Source organism: Cebus imitator, unplaced genomic scaffold (genome assembly GCF_001604975.1).
Source record: "Cebus imitator isolate Cc_AM_T3 unplaced genomic scaffold, Cebus_imitator-1.0 Scaffold18, whole genome shotgun sequence".
In the NCBI taxonomy this organism is placed as follows: domain Eukaryota; kingdom Metazoa; phylum Chordata; class Mammalia; order Primates; family Cebidae; genus Cebus; species Cebus imitator.
Window position 1 is genome coordinate 13937192 of NW_016107333.1, and position 18751 is coordinate 13955942.

The 18751-nt window shown below is 42.0% G+C and overlaps 1 protein-coding gene across 2 annotated transcripts in view; it reads left to right on the top strand.

Moving 5' to 3' along the window:
- Positions 1–17554, top strand: part of ELK3 (ETS transcription factor ELK3) — a 76995-nt gene extending 59441 nt beyond the window's left edge. The window contains exons 4-5 of one of the 2 annotated variants that reach the window (XM_017516272.2): positions 7443–7565; positions 14816–17554. In XM_017516272.2, the coding sequence (XP_017371761.1) occupies positions 7443–7565; positions 14816–14914 (222 nt within the window). In that variant the 3' untranslated portion in view covers positions 14915–17554. The remainder of the gene's footprint in view (positions 1–7442; positions 7566–14815) is intronic. The other variant, XM_037733917.1, reaches the window with a different exon arrangement.
- Positions 17555–18751: the final 1197 nt, after the last annotated feature.

Genomic DNA, 18751 nt, shown 5'->3' on the forward strand with positions numbered 1-18751 from the left:
CTGAAATCCAAAATGCTGCAGTGAGCATTTCCTTGGAGTATCATGTCAGGACTCAGAAAGTTTCAGATTCTGGATAATTTGGGATTTTTGGATTTAGGATGCTCAACCTGTACTATTGTTATCCCATTTCCCAGATGTGATAAATGAGGCACAGAGATAAAGTAGTTTGTACAGGGTTCCACAGTAATAGGTGGTAGAGGTGACTTTGGATCCAGTGTCTGCCTCCTGAATCCATGGGCTCAAATGAAATGCATTCCTGCTGCAAGAAGGCAGTGACCCTGATCACGATGGCCGTCTGTGGAGCACCTGAAGCTCTGGGCCACATTCCTCTCCATGCTTTTTCCGGACTGGATTGTGCCCAGGGATTTCATGACAGCTCAAGCCTGTAAGCTGGTGGTGACGTGTGCCACAGCAGAGCGGAGGGCCAGGGGATCAGGATATAGGTCAGAGTGAGCACGTGTGCTCTTAAATCAGGCATCTTCCAATTAAGCAAGGCTGTCCAGTGACCAAGGGCTGCTGAGCAAATGGCTCAGAAACAGCAGCTCCTAAAGTAGTTTAAGTAAGTTGAGAAGCAGGTCCAGGTTAGACCATCTGAGCTTCTCCTCCCCTGGCCTTCTGTGTGTTTACAACTCTCAGGGTGAGAAAAGTCTGAAGCCAGGCCAGGGCCAGCTCTGATTTAGGTGTCGGTGTCCCCTGGGAGCCTGGATCACCTTCTCAGAACAGAGAGAGGCAGATGCCAGCCCTGTCTCAGAGGAAATCAGCTCAGCCAGCCCTGTGGATGATATGGATGGAGGGGTGGCTCCCCTTGGTGGGGCTGAGGGCGTGAGAGAGGGATCAGGGTAAATGCCCAACGAATGAATGCAAAGGGTAGGGCCAGGAGACAGAAGCCACCAGCATGGCCTGAAACCAGGTGGGAAGGATAGGAAAGCCAGGATCTTTATAAGAAGACCTGTGCCTTAGGCAGTGAGGGTGCCTGATCCTCAGCCAAGCTGTAAAGGCGGGGCTGTGATGGTTTAGTACCAGGAAGCCCAGAAACAGTCCCGTGGGAGGTAGGCAAGGGGCAAGGTCTGGACTCAGGGCAGGAGAGTGGAAGTAAGGGACCTGGCTCAGAGAGGGCCTTCAAATCAAGGGAGGGGGAGGGGCACCAGGCAGTCCTCTAAACTGTGCAGAACTCAGGGGGGTCACCAGCTACACTGGGAGATGGCAGAGGCTCAGAACTCAGACACCACCTTGAACTTCCCTCACGTTCCCGGAGTGTGGGCTCTGCTCCTGGCATGGCCATGGGTGGCCACAGGGAAGGAGAGAGGGGGCAGTGAGGAAGACACCAGAGGGGCAAATGGCCAGACACCATTCCTGTTCTTGTGAGTTTATAGGTTTCTGTCCAGCATATGGGGCAATATGTAACATAGGGTTATAATTTAGGGTGCTATGAAATTATGGAGGACTCTGAGAACTGGCTGAGGAATTTCGACTTGTTTGGATGGGAAATTAACAGCTCCTAGAGGCCGGGCGCAGTTGCTTACACCTGTAATCCCAACACTTTGGGAGGCCAAGGCGGGCAGATCGCTTGATGTCAGGAGTTCAAGACCAGCCTGGCCAACATGGCAAAACCTCATCTCTACTAAAAATAAGAAAATTAATTTGACGTGGTAGTGCACACCCGAGTATCTAATCTCAGCTACTCAGGAGGCTGAGGCAGGAGAATCACTTGAACTTGGGAGGTAGACCTTACAGTTAGCCAAGATTGTGCCACTGCACCCCAACCTGGGTGACAGAGAGATTCTGTCTCAAAAATAAATAAACAGCTGCTAGGAGTATAAGTGAAAAGATTCTCATTAGAATCTACAACAAATAACTATTGAGTAATAACCAAGCCTAGAAAGGACACCAAAACTACAGTTGCTTGTTTTTATGACCTTGTGCATGCACACACATCATAGCCCTTGGCAAGAGTCAAACATGCAGCGCAGAGAAGTGCCTTAGGAGCTGAAGGGCAAGATTGTTTAGTTCAGTTCCAGTACCCATCATGTGTAAGCTGCTGTGTTTAGAGCTGGGGCTACAAACATAGATAAAATAGTCTCTGATAGTTAGGAGCTCATAACTTACCTTAAGTCACTTCATCTAGTATCTCAGATGCAATACAAAAGGGATACTAAGTTGAAAAAGGAATCCTAAGGAGGAAGGTATTAACTTTGCCAGAGATGGGGGAAGAATGTCCAGAGGGCTTCCTGGAGGGGGTGGCACCACTTGGGCAGGGTGTTGAAGGATCCGTCTGTGGCAGGATCCTTTTTCTAGTAGAATGGGAGAGGAGGGCATTGTCCGCAGAGGAACAGGTTGAGGGAAGGCAGAGACACTTGAAATAGCTTTGTGATCAGGGGAAGTATAGCAGTGGGAAGCATTGAAGGGGCATGAGTGACGGTCTGAATTGTTTTAGGAATCACCCTGCTGGCGAGATTGGGAAGGGGGAAGGCTGGATCCAGGCAGGATGCTACTGTAATATTCCAGGCGAAAGACCACGAGTATCGAAGGTTGTATGGTGGGAGGGATCAGAGAGATGGATCTGAGACAGGGAATGCCATCAACAGGACTTGGTGACTGTCTGGGTGGGAGGAGCAGGGAGAGCCAGAACTGAGTATGAGGAACATGGGAGGAAGAATAAGCTCCCTGGGAAAAGTCTAAACATCCAGTCAGGGTCATGCTGAGTTTGGGGACCCTGCAGGACTTTGGGGTGGAAAAGCCCAGCTGCATCTGGAGCGGGGAGAGTGTTTTGGGGCTGGAGAGGAAGTTAGGGAGTCGTCAACATGCTAGGGGGTGAAACCATGGGAACGGATGAGGTCACTTGTGGATAGTGCCTGTAACCCAGGAAACTATGGGCTGGGCTGGTGCTCAGGGAAGCTCTGAGGGAGTGTTGAAGGGCTGGTGGGTTGGAATGCCTGGGCCTCCATGCATATGAGGAAAGTGCAGACACATCAAACCAAGTAAGAGGGTTCTGGGAGGGAAGTGTCGAAGAAAAGAGTCAAACTCTGTAAAATATTTGAAGGGATTTATTCTGAGCCAAATATGAGTGACCATGACCCGTGACACAGCCCTCAGGAGGTCCTAAGAACATGTGCCCAAGGTGGTCGGGATACAGCTTGGTTTTATATATTTTTAGGTAGGCATGAGATGTCATTTGAGAAATACATTGGTTTGGTTCAGAAAGGCGGGACAACTCAAAAGCGGGGGCTTCCAGGCTATAGGTAAATTTAAACATTTTCTGGTTGACAATTGGTTGAGTTTATCTGGAGACCTGGGATCAATGGAAAGGAATGTTCAGGTTAAGATAAAGGATAGTGGAGATCAAGTTTTATTGTGCAGAGGAATCACTCAGACAGTAGACTTCAGAGAGAGAGAGACTAGAGAGTGTGCAAGGACAGGTTGTAAAATGTTTCTTATTGGACCTAAAAGGGTGCCTGGCTCAGTTTATTTTCTCCTGGATCTGTGAGGGAAGGAAGGAAAACAAAGGGGAAAGCGGATTCTCTATAGGATGTGGATTTTTCCCACAAGAGACTTTGTAGCACAATTTCAAAGTATGGCAAGGAAATATGTTTTGGCATTAAATATTTTTTGTCTCATAATGTTATGCCACAGTCAGATTGAAAAGTCAGTCACAATATATAGGGTTCAATAAAAGCCATCTGACGAGAATTTATGGTTTGTAGGGCATGACTCCCTAGACCCCTAGGTAGGAATTTGGGCAAAATAAAAAATCAGAGCTTAGTCCTCAGAAGTTAGGGAGTGTATGAAACCAGGTTATGGGGAACCTGGAATTGTGGCTAAAGAGGACATCCCACCCTTTCTGAAACTGTGACTGCATGTTGAGTCAACTTAGTGTTTGAGGGTGGTTGATTTGGTGATGGGATATAGAGTAGATGGGATGGGTGACTGGAGACAGGTGGACTGGCCTGGCAGCTGTCGTAGAATGCCATCTGTACGGTGATAGGGACTTGGATGCAGCAGGAATGGAAATGAGGGATAAATAGGAGAGTGAGTCGTAGCGCACCTCCAGAGGCTTTGTCCGGAGCCTGCAGTTAGGCGGAAGGTATTTTGCACGATGGGGACTGGGATACGGGTGGTAGATGGGGCCATGAGTGCAGGGATTATGTCTTGTTTTATCCTCATCTGTGGCACCTGAAACGTAGTATGCACTCTCGGTCAGTATTTGTTGAGGCAGTGCATATGTGGTGGTACCGCTGACAGAAGGGGAAGTCTTAAGAAACACTGATGTGGAAAGGCGCTGGGCTTCATGAAGTTTGAGCATGGTGGGGGCATCTGAGTGGTGATGCCCAACAAGCGACAAGTCGGGGGACCCAGCGAGAGCTGCAGATGGCTTCAGTTCATCGTTATTTAGGAACTGACTACTACAGGAGGAATAAAGACAAGCAGATACCGTAAAGGCTACACGAAGAGGTATAAGAAAAATGTGCCACCATAGTGGGAGGCAGAACATGTTAAGTGTTAAGGAAAAAAATGGTCACAGAGTGTTACAAAGATTCAGAAATAAGAAATCCCATCTGGTTGAGGGGATCAGGAATGTGTCCTTTGAGGAGGTGGCATTTTGATGGGAAGAGGAAGGCAGGAGGAGGCAGAGGGCCAGGGGTGCCCAAGTGGGCACCTGATGCCAGCTCACCCTGGTGAGCTCAGATGTACAGGCTTTTTAGGAGACTCTATGAAGTGGAAGTGGAAGATGAACTGAGTGGGGAAAATGGAGAGGAGATCACGGGAGGAGGGTCTTACCCTTTGCAAATGCATTGTCAGTGGCATCAGCCGTGGGATCAGGAGCTCCTCATCTGCCATGCTTGTTAAAATGAGACCGCCTTTGGGGAAGGAAAGAAGACAGCGCTTTTTGCTGTAACTTCTTTAGCCCTTGGCCCTCAGGCTTAGCCCACCCTGCCTGACTCCAGGAGCATGTGAAGAGAGACTGTGAGGACTCTTCGCTGGCCCAGAGATAACCCAGGGCAGGCATTATAGAAACTTTCCTTAAAAAAGCAACCACATGGTTCTTTAAGGCCACAGTATTTTCAGGGAGAACTTCAGGGAGAGAAGGGAATGAAGTCATTTTACAGTGTTTATTTGCATATATTATAGAAGACATTTTGGACATATTAAAGATGAGAAACAGAAGGCCACTGTATTCTGAGTACATCCTGTATTCTTTAGAAACAAATGTGCAAACATCTCAAATCGAGACATAGTTTTAGACTGGAGAAGTAGACATTCTAGACCTTGAACATTGCTCAGAGGATTAGAAAGGAATTGGGTATATAATGGCCATGGATGAGAGGAGGATAGCTGTGTTTTGTGGTTTAGAAGATTGTCTCTTGAGGGCTTTGAGAGCCTTCGCTGATGGATAAACTAGGAGGCCTTGAACACACTGGTTATTAAATGTTAATGTGACATATTGTGGTTGGAACCTTGCTCCAGAGTAACATGCAAATATTAGTTTTCAGAACACCTGAGCTTGTGGCCTTGAGCCTAACACAACTGAGTAGCCTTCAAGGCCAGGCTGACTCAATTCGGTCTGTCTGTTTTAGAGGATTAAATACTTTTCTGCATACAGATGAGAATTTCTCCCTCGCATAGATGAAATACATTTATTAAGTATGTCATGTATACTTTCGCTTAATTACCAATCCATTTATTCATTCAAAAACATGTAGTAAGCAGCTAGCCAGATACCTGCCTCTGGCATTTGTTGAGCATTTCTATAGCCAGGCACTTATTAAGAGCTTGCAATAGATCAGCTTATTTAATCTTCCCAACAACCCTGTAACGTGGGCATTTTTATCCTTCCCATTTGACAGATGAGGAAACTGAGACAAAGAGAGGTTAGGTCACTTGCCTGAGGTTACCTGGCTAGGAAGTCTTGGTTCTGAGATTGGAACCCTGGCAGAGCTCATGCTGAGCCGTTAATTTTTAACGGTTAGGCCAGATGGTCTGGCATGCTTGTGAAATTGCCTTCGACTAGAACAAATGGGAAGCTTATTCAAAACATGTATTTATTCTAGTAACCTCATAGGTCACTCAATATGTAGGAAATGCCATGGAAGCAACGACTCACATAATGTGGTATAAAGGTGTTTACATTTCAGCAGCTTCACAGTTTGAGGAACTTTGGACGTTTGTCTCCATTCTGCTGAACAGAGCAGACCTTTCAATTTAGGTTTAAGCCAAATGCTGTTGGTAATTAATGAAGCTATGGAGGCCAATTCTAGGAAGAAAATAACACTTCAGCATCCAGCATGATGCAATCTGAAAGGCTGGCGACTTTGCTGTGGTTCTTCTTACACAAAGCACCTTATTGACATTACAAAACCACTGAGGGACTCCTTCTAGTCACCAAAGGTACAAAACCACCCTGGGCTGGGGAGTTTGTCTCCACTGAGAATAAAAGCCATGCAGACTTAGCAGCTGGGCTGGTGTTTCTTCGGCCCTCCAGCTGGCTTGCAGGCCAGGACTCCTGCTGCGTGTGTGCAAGCAAATGCAGTCCTTGGAACTCTCCTGGGAAACCCAGGGTTTTGGCTTTACACCCAATCTGACAAGAAAGGGCCTTCCCTGCCCCCGCCCAAACCACTCCCAGGGCAATAAATTCTCATCAACCCCACATCCGGGTGGAATCTGGAAAACCGCCTCAGAGCTTCTCAAGAGGCTACTACAGGGTATTTTAACAGCAAATCCTAAACCCTTAACAGCTGTTGATAGGAAGACCATCTAAAAACATGTGTTTGTAACCTAAGGAATAGCTGTCCCCTGTAGAAAAACAGGAAATACAGATAAGAAGAATTAAAGCCCCTTTATGGAATCTCATTTTGTTTGTATACTAATCCTTCTAGTTTAATTTGGGAAGGGGAACAAGTTCAACAAATCATTCAGACAAAAGTTGATACAAACTTGAGTTTTCCACCAGAATATTTAGGGAAGGTAACGTATCAATACCTTTTTCCTAATGAAAGTGTTAATAAAATTCGCATTGAAGAAAATTAGCTGGGTGCGGTGGCTCATGCCTGTAATCCCAACACGTTGCCAGGGCAACGAGGGCGGATCACTTGAGATTAGGAGTTTGAGACCAGCCTAAAAATACAAAAATTAGTCGGTATGGTTGTGGGTGCCTATAATCCCAGCTACTCAGAAGGCTGAAGCAGGAGAATTGCTGAACCCGGGAGGTTCTAGTGAACCAAGATCACACCACTGCACTCCAGCCTGTGTGACAAAGTGAGACTGTCTCAAAAGAAGAGAAAATTAAACTGTTCACAACCCCACAGAAATAATGCTGCCAGTTTTCCTGAGACAGTAAAGCCCTTTCCTGGTCCACGCCTAGTCTACCTAACCCCTCTGCTGTTCTGTGGATCACGGCCCGAGTCAGGTGAACCTATATGAAGAAGTCTGTTTGCTTTATTTCCCAGACACCAAATGGATTGCTTCTGACTCCGAGTCCACTGCTCTCCAGCATACATTTCTGGAGCAGCCTTAGTCCAGTTGCTCCGCTGAGTCCTGCCAGGCTGCAAGGGCCAAGCACGCTGTTCCAGGTGAGCATTTGGAAATGAACTTTTGAACATTACACTTGTGAGGGATGTTTTTTTTCCTAAATCCTGCAGAGGTAATGGTGAGTTTTGCCTTACGTTTGGTTAAAATGTTAAATGTCCAAAGGAAGTTCATGTTAGTGGGGCTGCACGCCCTTCAGAGGCAGACATTTTCATTGAGGCAGAAATTGTGTACTCATGCCAGATACCCATAGGTGGAACAATTCGTTCTTGAAGTGTTTTGCATATTTTCATTTGTCTATGAAAACAGGAAATTTATTAAAGGCAAAACCTAAAAAAATTATTCTTTGGGCCAGTATGATGGCTCACACCTATAATCCCAGCACATTGGGAGGCCGAGGGTGGGAGGACTGTTTGAGCCCAAGAGTTCCAGACCAGCCTGGGCAACACAGCGAGAACCCATCTCTATTTAAAATAAAATGAAAATAAAAATTATTCTTTATAAAAGCTCACAGAATACTTTAAAATATTAATCCTCCTAGTTAATGGACCAACTCACTTGACATAAAGTGAAAATAAAAATAGTGAACAATTTCCCCATACTGGGATAGAAAAAATTACTTGCATCATTTTATGAATCATCATTAAGTTCTCCTTGTTCTATAATGAAAAACGAGAATCCAGGACATTTGCTTAAAAAGTAATGAAGACTTAGCTGCTTTATCTTACAGAATGCTCCATATTAGGCAAGCGCATTCATTATTCAGTCACACACTAGAATCTTGCAGGACCATCACTTGCTATCATGGAGAAATCAGTATTTCCTCCTTGAGATCCAAAGATCATTACTCACTGACTGAGGTGTTACTGTTTGAATATGTGAATATAGGTGGAAAGGATCCTAAGGACAAGACTCAAGAAAAGGTGGACTCAGTGCAAATTCCCACTTTCCCTAATTCTAGCTTTTTTCATCCTTCCTATCTGTATCCTGTGTCCCACAGTGTGGCTTACCCCAACTTAGTTGCAGCTCTCTGGTTACCACTGTATCTAGCACATAACACTTTGTTGTATGATTGCCTGTTGATCTGGCCATCTTTCCCACTAAACTATGGGCCCTAGAGACCAGAATGGAATCCTGTTGACTGTGGTGTCCTCCTCATCTGGCACATGGCGTGGTACACAAGTGAGGCTCAGTAATTACTGAATGTCTAAATGAATTCACAAAGAGAAGTCTGAGAAAGGCAAGTTAATAGCAAGTCTTCACGATCATCTGAGCTGGCCATTTTGGCTGTCAAGGTTAATGTTTGCTGAGTACCTCCTCTGTGCCAGGAGCTGTACATGCTGGGATTTACGGTCTCTTTAGAAGGGTGGAGCTAAAGAGGTTTTGATTGCCATCTTGCTGCTTTGGTTTCCTAGTGGGGTTGGGTAGGGTGTTATGATGTGACTATATCCTTGAGTAACTGGGTTTCTGTATCTTTCCCAGCCCTTATTCCCATCACAAGAAATTGAGCTATGGTCTTGTTGATTTTTAACACTTTCAGCTCAGGCGCAAGGAAAACAGAAACTAGAAATAGTGAGCAAAAAGCAATGAGCAAATGTATTGGAAAGTTTAAAATTAAGAATACTAATCTTTTGGTGGGGAGATAACCCCTTATTTCCTGAAAGTCTCAAGATTAGAGCAATAGAATTCTAATATTAATAGAATAAAAAGAAATTGGTTACAGTCAACTCCATGGCAGCAGGGACTGTTATACTACTCTAATCCTAGAATCCAACACAGAGCTTCTGTACAATTCAGTAGGTATTTGTGAGTAAGTGGCCTCTCATTTCTCTCCTTACTGGGAATTCTGCCACCTGATTGGTGCAGGCCTTGGCAGCCTCCTAGGAAAGCCAATGGAGCACTATTGGCTGGGGTCTCTTTGGGATTCCTTGCCTTAGATACCTTTTCCAGCCCAACGCTCCCAACAGTAAATGACGATTTATGTCTACAGTAATTCTACACATTATCAGGATCTCTGGGAGTTGGGATACATGCATACCCTCTTTTCTTGTCATGACTGTAGACCAATGGTTCTCAAAGTTAGCATGCAAAAGAATCTCCTAGAGGGTATGTTAAAATGAAGATTGCAGGACCCAACTCCCAGAGTTTCTGATTCAGTAGGTCTAGGACAGGGCCAGATGAAAACCTTTTTGTTTTTGAGACAGAGTCTCTGTTGCCCAGGCTGGTATGCAGTGGTGTGATGTCACCTCACTGCAACTTCCACTTCCTGGGTTCAAGTGATTCTCCCATTTTAGCCTCCCAAGTAGCTAGGACTACGGGCATACACCACTACGCCCAGTTAATTTTTGTGTTTTTAGTAGAGATGGAGTCTTGCCATGTTGGTCAGGCTGGTCCCAAACCGCTGACCTCAAGTGATCCGTCTGCTTTGGTCTCCCAAATTGCAGGGATTACAAGCGTGAGCCACCATGCCTGGCCCAAAAATATTTTTTTCATGTTCCTAGTGATACTACCCAGACTAGGAACCAATTTGAAAAGCAGTGCAGACCAGAGGTTCCTAATTTACATTTAGAATTCTGCATCAGAAATTACTGAATTTAAAGGCTACTTGCTTAGAGTTTTAATTTCACCAAGTGGACCTGTTCTCTTTCCTGAAGCCATTCAGAATACAACCCTGAAAAAAAAAAAAAAGAAAAAAAAGACAACCTGGTATTCTGGATGGCTGACAGGTTATATGGCCTTGGGCCCTCTTTTTGTGGTTGGATCCATGAGACTAAGGAAAAAAAATGTTTTGCCTTTTAAAATATTGTTACTCTGGTGGCTCACGCCTATAATCCAAGCACTTTGGAAGCCAAGGTGGGCGGATCACCTGAGGTGGGGAGTTCAAGACCAGCCTGACCAACATGGTGAAACCCCGTCTTAAAAAAAAAAAAAGGAAAAAAAAAATACTGTTACCCTTCCTTTGAAAAGAGCAATTGAGTGTGGCAAAAGTTGAATAGCAGTTTTGAGAACGGTAAACAAAATACGGTATAGGACTAATACTGATTTTTAAAACGACCTTACTATTGATAAGATATTTAGAATTCAGATTATCAGCAGTGTCTCTTATCAGCAGTATCTCTTCTTTTAAGAACTTTTTTTGGTTTTTAAAAATTTTTTAGAGATGGGGGGGTCTCATTATGTTATCCAGGCTGGTCTTGAACTCCTAGGTTCAAGCAGTCCTCCACTTCAGCCTCTGGGGCAGCTGGGACTACAGGCATACCACCACACTGGTCAACATCCCTTTTAAACTTACGGAAATAATTTTCTTTCAAAATAACAAATCTCTTTCATGTGTCCTATAGATGTAATAGAGGAAGAAAAAAATAGACTTGGCTTATACATTTCAAGTGATGCTGGCAAATTTCTTATCTTGATTGGAAAGGTTGATCAAAATCCTTGGGGTAACAGCTGAAGCATTTTTGTACAAAAGAACCCCTAATATTATTATAGCAGGTTATAGCAGATATTAAAGAATTCCAAGGAAGGGGAGAGAAGACGCCTTTCTAGAAGAGGTATGCTTTTGTTTGTTTTTGTTTTTGTCAGGTTTGTCACAGATCAGAGAGGTATGCTTTAATAATTGAGAAATGTTTAGGTAAGGAGAGGGGCACCAAAGATTGTGCTAAATGTAAATAACCTTGATTTATAAATAAAGTAAACTCAGTTTTTCTTGGACAGTTTAGTGTTTTCTTGTCTAAGGATGTCTGTTCCTTGACTTGAAATAGATTTTGTTCCAATTTGGAATATACTTAGTAGGAATGGGTATGTCTGTCTTGAAATAAGTTAGACCTAATTAAGTTTTCAATTAAGAACGTGTGCTGTAATTTTTAGTGCAACAAATCTAACCCAGCAAATATTTGCAGTGCTCTGTGACAAGGACTGCAGGGACAGAAAATGTGAATAAAGTGCTGCAGAAATGAGGGGGAGAGGCGCTCCTTCCAGCTGTAGACCGAACAGGCTCCAAGGAAGCAGTGGCACCTGAGCTGGGAGGAGGTGACAAGATTTCGATAGAGTGGGGTACATGTAGAGGAATAGAGCCGAATGACTGGGACATGAAAGTGTGATAGGAGATAAGGTCAGAAAAGCAGCTGTGGGCCTTGAGTATATGCTTAGGAGTTTCTCCCTTTATCTGTTAAACGTTTAGGCTTTTTAAGCTGGAGGTAGAAGGATGCAATCTTGTTTTAGAGAAAAATCATTGATATTAGTGTGGAGGAAGAACTGAAGAGAAAGTGGAAGGAACAGGAAGAGGAAATTATTATTGTTATTTTTAAAGATAGGCTTGCTCTGTTGCCCAAGCTGGAAATGGAGTGCAGTGGCACAATCACGGCTCACTGCAACCTCTGCCTTCTAGGCTCAAGTGATCCTCCCACCTCAGCCTCTCAAGTAGCTGAGATTACAGGCGCATACCACTACCCCCTGCTAATTTTTAAAATTCTTTTGTGGAATCCAGGTCTCACTATGTTGCTCAGGCTAGTTTTGAACTCCTGGGCTCAAGGAGTCCTCTCACCTTAGCCTCCTGAACGGCTAGGATTACAGGTGTGAACCACCATACCTGAACAGAGGAAATGACGATACTACAAAAATTAAAGGGAGAATCATCTTTTAGATTACAACAGTGGACACAGGATATAATTAGAAGACATTTCAGAGGTAAGCTCAAGAGAGCCAGACTTTGAGATGGGTCTGAGAAGTAGGTAGTGAAAATTAGAAAGAGGCAAAGATTACTAAGTGATTAACACACTGGAAATGCATAACTATAGTTAATACTGGGCATGGTGGTTCATGCCTGTGATCTCCTAGCACTTTGGGAGGCTGATGTGGGTGGGTCACTTGAGCCCAAGAGTTCGAGACCATCAGGGACAACATAGCAAGACCCTGTCTCTACAAAAAAATACAAAAATTGGCCATGTGTGCTGGCGTGTACCTGTGGTCCAAAGTACTAGGAAGCTGAGGTGGGAGCACTGCTTGAGCCCTGGAGGTTGAGGCTGCAGTGAGCCATGATCACGCCACTGCACTCAAATTTGGGCGACCGAGCAAGCCTGTCTGATAATAGTTAACATTTATTGATGGCTAACTGTATGCACGACATTGTTCTTAGCGCTTTTGGTGGCTTCTCGTTTAATACTCCTATTAATTCTATTTTAAAGATAAGAAACTAAGTCACAGGGATATTGCCTAATTTATTCAAGATAACACACTAGTAAGTGGTGGAGCCCTGACTCACATTTATGTGTGTGGTCCCAACCATTTTCACTGACTTGGAGTGAGCAATGGAAGAGGAGCAGGTTTTATGGGGAAGAGGCATTGGTTGGAGATGTCTAAAATGGAACTGGTTGTCAAGTCCAAGCATGGTACTGGAGAAAAGATGCTGGGGACAAAAGTTTGGGAAATGTTGCAGTTTAAAAAAGGGAACTGTAGTGGGAGCAGAGCCTAATGAAGATATCTTGACTAAAAAATATGTCAGAAAGCCAGGCTAATCAAGAGAAATCCATTGAGTATATAAAAATAACAAGGGCAGAAATCAGTTATTTATTTTGCAAAACAGATTAACAATACCAAAGCTGATTCTCTTGACAAAACACCGATAAGGTAGACCAAAGAGAGAGAAGGTGCAAATAAACAAAATGAATGAAAATGCAGGCCGGGCACAGTGGCTTAGACCTGCAATCCCAGCACTTTGGTTGGTCGAGGTGAGAGTTTTGAGACCAGCCTGGGCAACATGGTGAAACCTCATCTTTACCAAAAATGCAAAAATTAGCTGGGCATGGTGGCGTCCACCTATAGTCCCAGCTACTTGGGAGGCTGAAGTGGGAGGATGGCTTGAGCCTGGGAGGTGGAAGTTTCAGTGAGGCCAATATTGTGTCACTGCGCTCCAGCCTGGGTGACAGAGTCAGACCCTATCTCAAAATAGATAGATCAATAAAAGAATGAAAATTTAAAATCTGCTCATCTACCAGTGTTTAACTCAATGGGAAGAGTGTTTAGGAGCATGGACCTTAAACAAGAGTATAAACTGTATGTGCACAGATTTGATAATGCAGTTGAAATGGATAAAATTCTAGAAAAAATTAAAATTTCAAAGTTCCAGAAAAGAAACAAAAACCTTGAATATGCCAATAACCATTAAAAAAACTGAAACAGTAATTAAAGAAACCCCCTAACTCCTACCAAAAGAAAAAGTTGGTCAGTGTGGTACAGAAATATTTCAGTTTAAAACTTGGCTGTGTTGCTTATTAGCTGTGACCTTTAGCCAACAGAACTTATTTGAAATGTTTTCTCATCTAGAAATTGGGAAAACAAAACTTAGGTTACAGCTCCTAGGTAGGAAATGAAATGACAAGTCTTGATAAACTCTAATGCACTAGACTTAAGTTACTGAAATAGTTTGAAAACGGCAAAAACATAATTTACTTAATATAAGTATTTGTTGTACTTCCAACATGTGCCAGGCTCTTAATTTGGTATTTGGCGCTTAAGTTTAATATTTAACTTACCTGGACTAAATAGGAATTAAGCTAGAAAAGACAGCTCTCGAGATCTTTTTGACACATCATCCTAGACAATGAAAATCTGGTTCCAAGTAGTCACATATTAAAAGGCCTTCTTCAGTTGGGGATTGCAACTAACATATCAGACCTGAAACTCATTATCAGAGCATATACTGTCAGCCAACTATTTGTCATCTTAGTTATCAACAATACAGAAATGTTATTCTTTGTCACTTATGAGTGATCTAAGTGTGACTTTTAATTAGAATACTTTCTTAGCTCCAAAATAATCTATTCTAAATCTTTTAAGATTAAATACATTTCTTATTTTAGAAGAGTAAATGCTGCAAGAATCATCTTTGTAGTACCCTGAAAAACTGATAGCAAATTGCTATAGAATTAGAAATTACTGACTCACATGTAAAGAGTCTATGGCTTTTAAAACATTCTTAATATTTATAGCATATCAGCATCCTGAGTAGCTTAGAACTTTTAAAAAATGGTATTAGAAGATGCTTTGGCAACATATAAATTACATACCATTTCCTAGTAGCCTATGCATATAGAATAACTAGGGACATTTTCTGGGCCTTATCCTTTGTTTGCTCTATGTAATCTTAATCTCATTGTCATCGTCTAGTTAAATACACTGGCAACTAATCTCCGTCACAGGGGTGATGAAAGAAGTGGACTGTCTGGGAATGTGAAGCACCTAAGTTCTTCCCAATGGATTTGCAATAATGATTTTGAAAATCTTTTGTCCCCTACAGTTCCCCACACTGCTTAACGGCCACATGCCAGTGCCAATCCCCAGTCTGGACAGAGCTGCTTCTCCAGTACTGCTTTCTTCCAACTCCCAGAAATCCTGATGACGTCTGGCCACAATTAAGGACTCATTATCTGATAAACAAATTTGTCCCCATGGGCTAGTTTACCTGTGTCATGAGAAGGACATTGTGAAACTGTTAATTTGGTTTGCACTTTTCATAACAAGGATAGTCTAGATTTATGTTAGCATTTAAAAAACTGTTTTTTTATATATTCAAGTATATATGAAAATCTGTTTTGCATTAAGTGAATTTTAATGTTTTTGTTTTTATATCCTTTTAGTCTTAAGTGTTGAACACTGTTGACAGTGAATAACTTTTCTTAATGGTTTTCAGTATAACTAATAAGGATGTGAAGCTTTTTTCTCTTTAATTCTGCGTATGCTAAACTGTGTGCTTATATAGACTATAACCAGCTGTGCCTTCCTTTGCATTTAGCTTTATGTAAATGATATTTTTTTAGTATTAAGAGGAAATGTTTGAAAGATGAAAATTAGTATCAAACAAACAGCTCTCTAGTAGAATTTCATTATTTTTCACCAGTGGGCAGTATGAAAGCATATTCATATCACATTTTTGTTTTTACTTTCAATTGTATAAGAATTGCCTTGGAACCTCTTTTGAACTGAAACTCGGTAAATGTCCAAATAATGTTTTTATAATAAACTAAGCCATATTTAGACAATAAAAATTGATAAAAGAAAATGTTCTAAAGTGCATTTTTAAAAGAATGAACTTTGAAAGGCTAGCCTCCTTAGCTGTTTACAGTATCTTATAAATGTCTCCCAGACAAAAATCTGAGATGGAAAAGCTACATCAACTTCTTGCTGTTCCAGGCCCAAGAATATCTCCTAGGTTAGCATACTCTTATTTCAAAAAATTTGTTTTCTCCATTTTCCATAGAGAATCCTGACCATCTGATGATATATTCACTGTGTCAGTATGAGTTGGGGTTCCTCTAAATCCTTGCAACTATAATTAACATTTAAAAATCTAATGCTTTGGAAGAGGCTCACAGAATGGTGATGAACCCAAACAACTAAGAAGAAATTTTGTAACACTAGGTATCTTCATCAATATAGTCACAATTTTTGATGGATCCAAAACTTGCTGTAATACAAATAATAGAGAACTGGAGGTACTAAAGGCCTTGCTTGAGGAAATTGAGAGAGGATATACTGCTTTACGTACTACTAAAGTTATGGGGAGAATGAAGGAAACCTTGACAGAAGAAAAATTCTACAGGAACCTCATCATTGTGGAACTGAACTGTTAACAACTTGGAACATTCCAATAAATTCTTTTGTGTAATGTGATTTGGAGCAGTGATAATACAGACATATTTTCTGTTCCATCAGAAAATCAGCAGGCACCAGTCCAAAGGTACCACACCTGTACATGAAGAAGGAACGTTCTAATACAAGAGAACTGAAAAGCACCCAGAGCTTTAAATTCAAGATTAACTATAATCCTTAACTACAAGTGATAAAAACTAACTTGAAATGTGACTAAGTAACTGATCCAAACTGGGCATTAAGTGGCAAGATTATGAGAAAGGATTTAAAAAATGAGTTTTGTGGAAACATTTCTTGAATTTTCAGAAAAAATCTAGAATATTGCTACGATACTTAGAAATTCTGGGGTTTTTCAACTGGAATTGAGCATCTCTGTGGGGATAGGCCCTTATCAAGGGATAAAAACCCAAACACTCTAATATGCCTCCTTGACTGTAAAGTAATTGTAGTGATTACAAAATCCAAGAATAGACACTACTCCCCCCTCACCCGGCCCCTGCCATAGACTAAGGATCATTCTGTACCTGAATAAAAGGAGCTGGCCCAGGGAACTGATAATTACCAAACATAAAATGATAGTGCTAGAAGGGGCCTTTGAGAATGCTTCCCACGACCTATTTCCAGCTCAAGACAGGTGCACATCAGAAGCTAAGAGTTGCCTAACGCCGCACAGCTCATTGAAGGTAGAACAATGATTGGTGTTCAGTCCAATTGTTTCCTCCATGCCTAGCTCTAAGTAATAACTGGTTCAAAACTACGTGTTAGCAAAACAAACGAAAAACCACGTAAAGACAGAGCATTTAGAATTTTGACAGAGCATTTAGAAATAAGAGAACACATTCAAAACGCATGATTCTTACAGAGAAACTGAAGGAAGTTTATGTGGAAAAGTCTCAACCAAAAATACTATTTTTAGCATACTTGTTTATATAAATGATGACTGGAAATATTTAAATGCCTACAGATCTGATTCTTATTTTCTTTTCCTTCAGAAACTGGGATTAATGTATACTCTACATCCATTTATTAGAAATGGAAAAAATACAATTTTTGATGAATGAAAATACTTCTGTAACACAAATAGAGAACTGGAGGAACTGAAGTATTTGTATAGCTCTGCCTCATTCTGTGTGCGCGTGTGTTTTAGCAGAAGTATTTTACTCAAAAAATAGGTTTCAAAGAACATTAATGACTTTCTTTTCCTTTTTATGTCTGCTTAATCAGTGTTAAACTGCCATGGGAAAAGTTTTATAGAACTATATAACCTGAATGTTGGTCTCTTTGTACACATCTTTTCTATGACTGCAAATCTTCATTCACTTTCATACATGTATCATTTTTACTGTCATATTATTTTTGTTCAATAAAAACTTTGTGATAAAAGGTGTTTAGAGGCAACTGGACTGGCTTACTTCCATTCGCTTGGGATGACCCAAACCACTTTTCCATATTACAAGTTGGAAAATGAGTCTTGTCACCTACACTTAAATATAGCACATCCAAAAAAAGAAAAAAAAATGTAATTATTGAGGTTGATTTGTGGAAGAATGGAATGGGATTGAAAAGTAGACCCCTGATCTTTTAAATAAGTTCTATCAGGTGCTCTGTATTGAGAAGCTGGAAGTGAGAAGGTAGGGAAAAATCAAATTACCATTTATTCTTTTAGCCATTTTATTGATTCAGGGGAATGTGAACTGCTAGGCTTGGTGATAAAAGTTACTATTTCTCTTGGTCTCACTTCCAGGCTGACCTGGCTCTGGTTTTCATGGGTAAATTGAAAGCAGTCTCCACTCTGAGTTTGCTATAAGGAGACTGGTGTGAGGGGAGGGGAGGACAGGGGAGGCAAGGAGAAACAGCGGATTCATGCAGTCCCCGAACAACATGTTCAGTATCACTAGTGTGCCAAAAGACCACAGATAACTCATAGCTGCATATGGTATAACACAGGTGGTGGTAGGAAATAATTAGCTTACTGAAGAAACATTTAAAAATCAACTATGTTCCCAGTGCCATCTTAGAAATGGAGGATGACCACCTGATCCCTGTTCTCAAAAAGGTAATACATTTGCTTGGTTCTGTTTACACATAAGAATTCAACCAGCCAAGTGCGACAGTTCTTGCCTGTAATCCCAGCACTTTAGGAGGCTGAGGTGAGTGGATCACCTGAAGTCAGGAGTTCAAGACCAGCCTGCCCAACATGGAAAAACTCCATCTCTACTAAAAGTACAAAAATTAGCTGGGTGTGGTGGCAGGTGCCTGTAATCCCAGCTACTGGGGAGGCCGAGGCAGGAGAATCGCTTGAACCTGGGAGGCAGAGGTTGCAGTGAGCCGAGATCACTGAACTCCAGCGAAACTCTTGACTCAAAAAATAAATAACCAAATCAGTTTTATAAAATGCTCTTTTACACTTAAATATTCACAGGGATCTGCCCCCACCCCTGCCGCCCCTTCATGTTACCTGGGATTACATGGCCTTGCCTAAAGGATTGGCACTGAAGAATACACCAGGTTTAGTTACCCTCTCCAAGATGAGTCAGGTCTCAAACACATTTTTCATTGCTGGATGACACAGTTTCAGTTAATG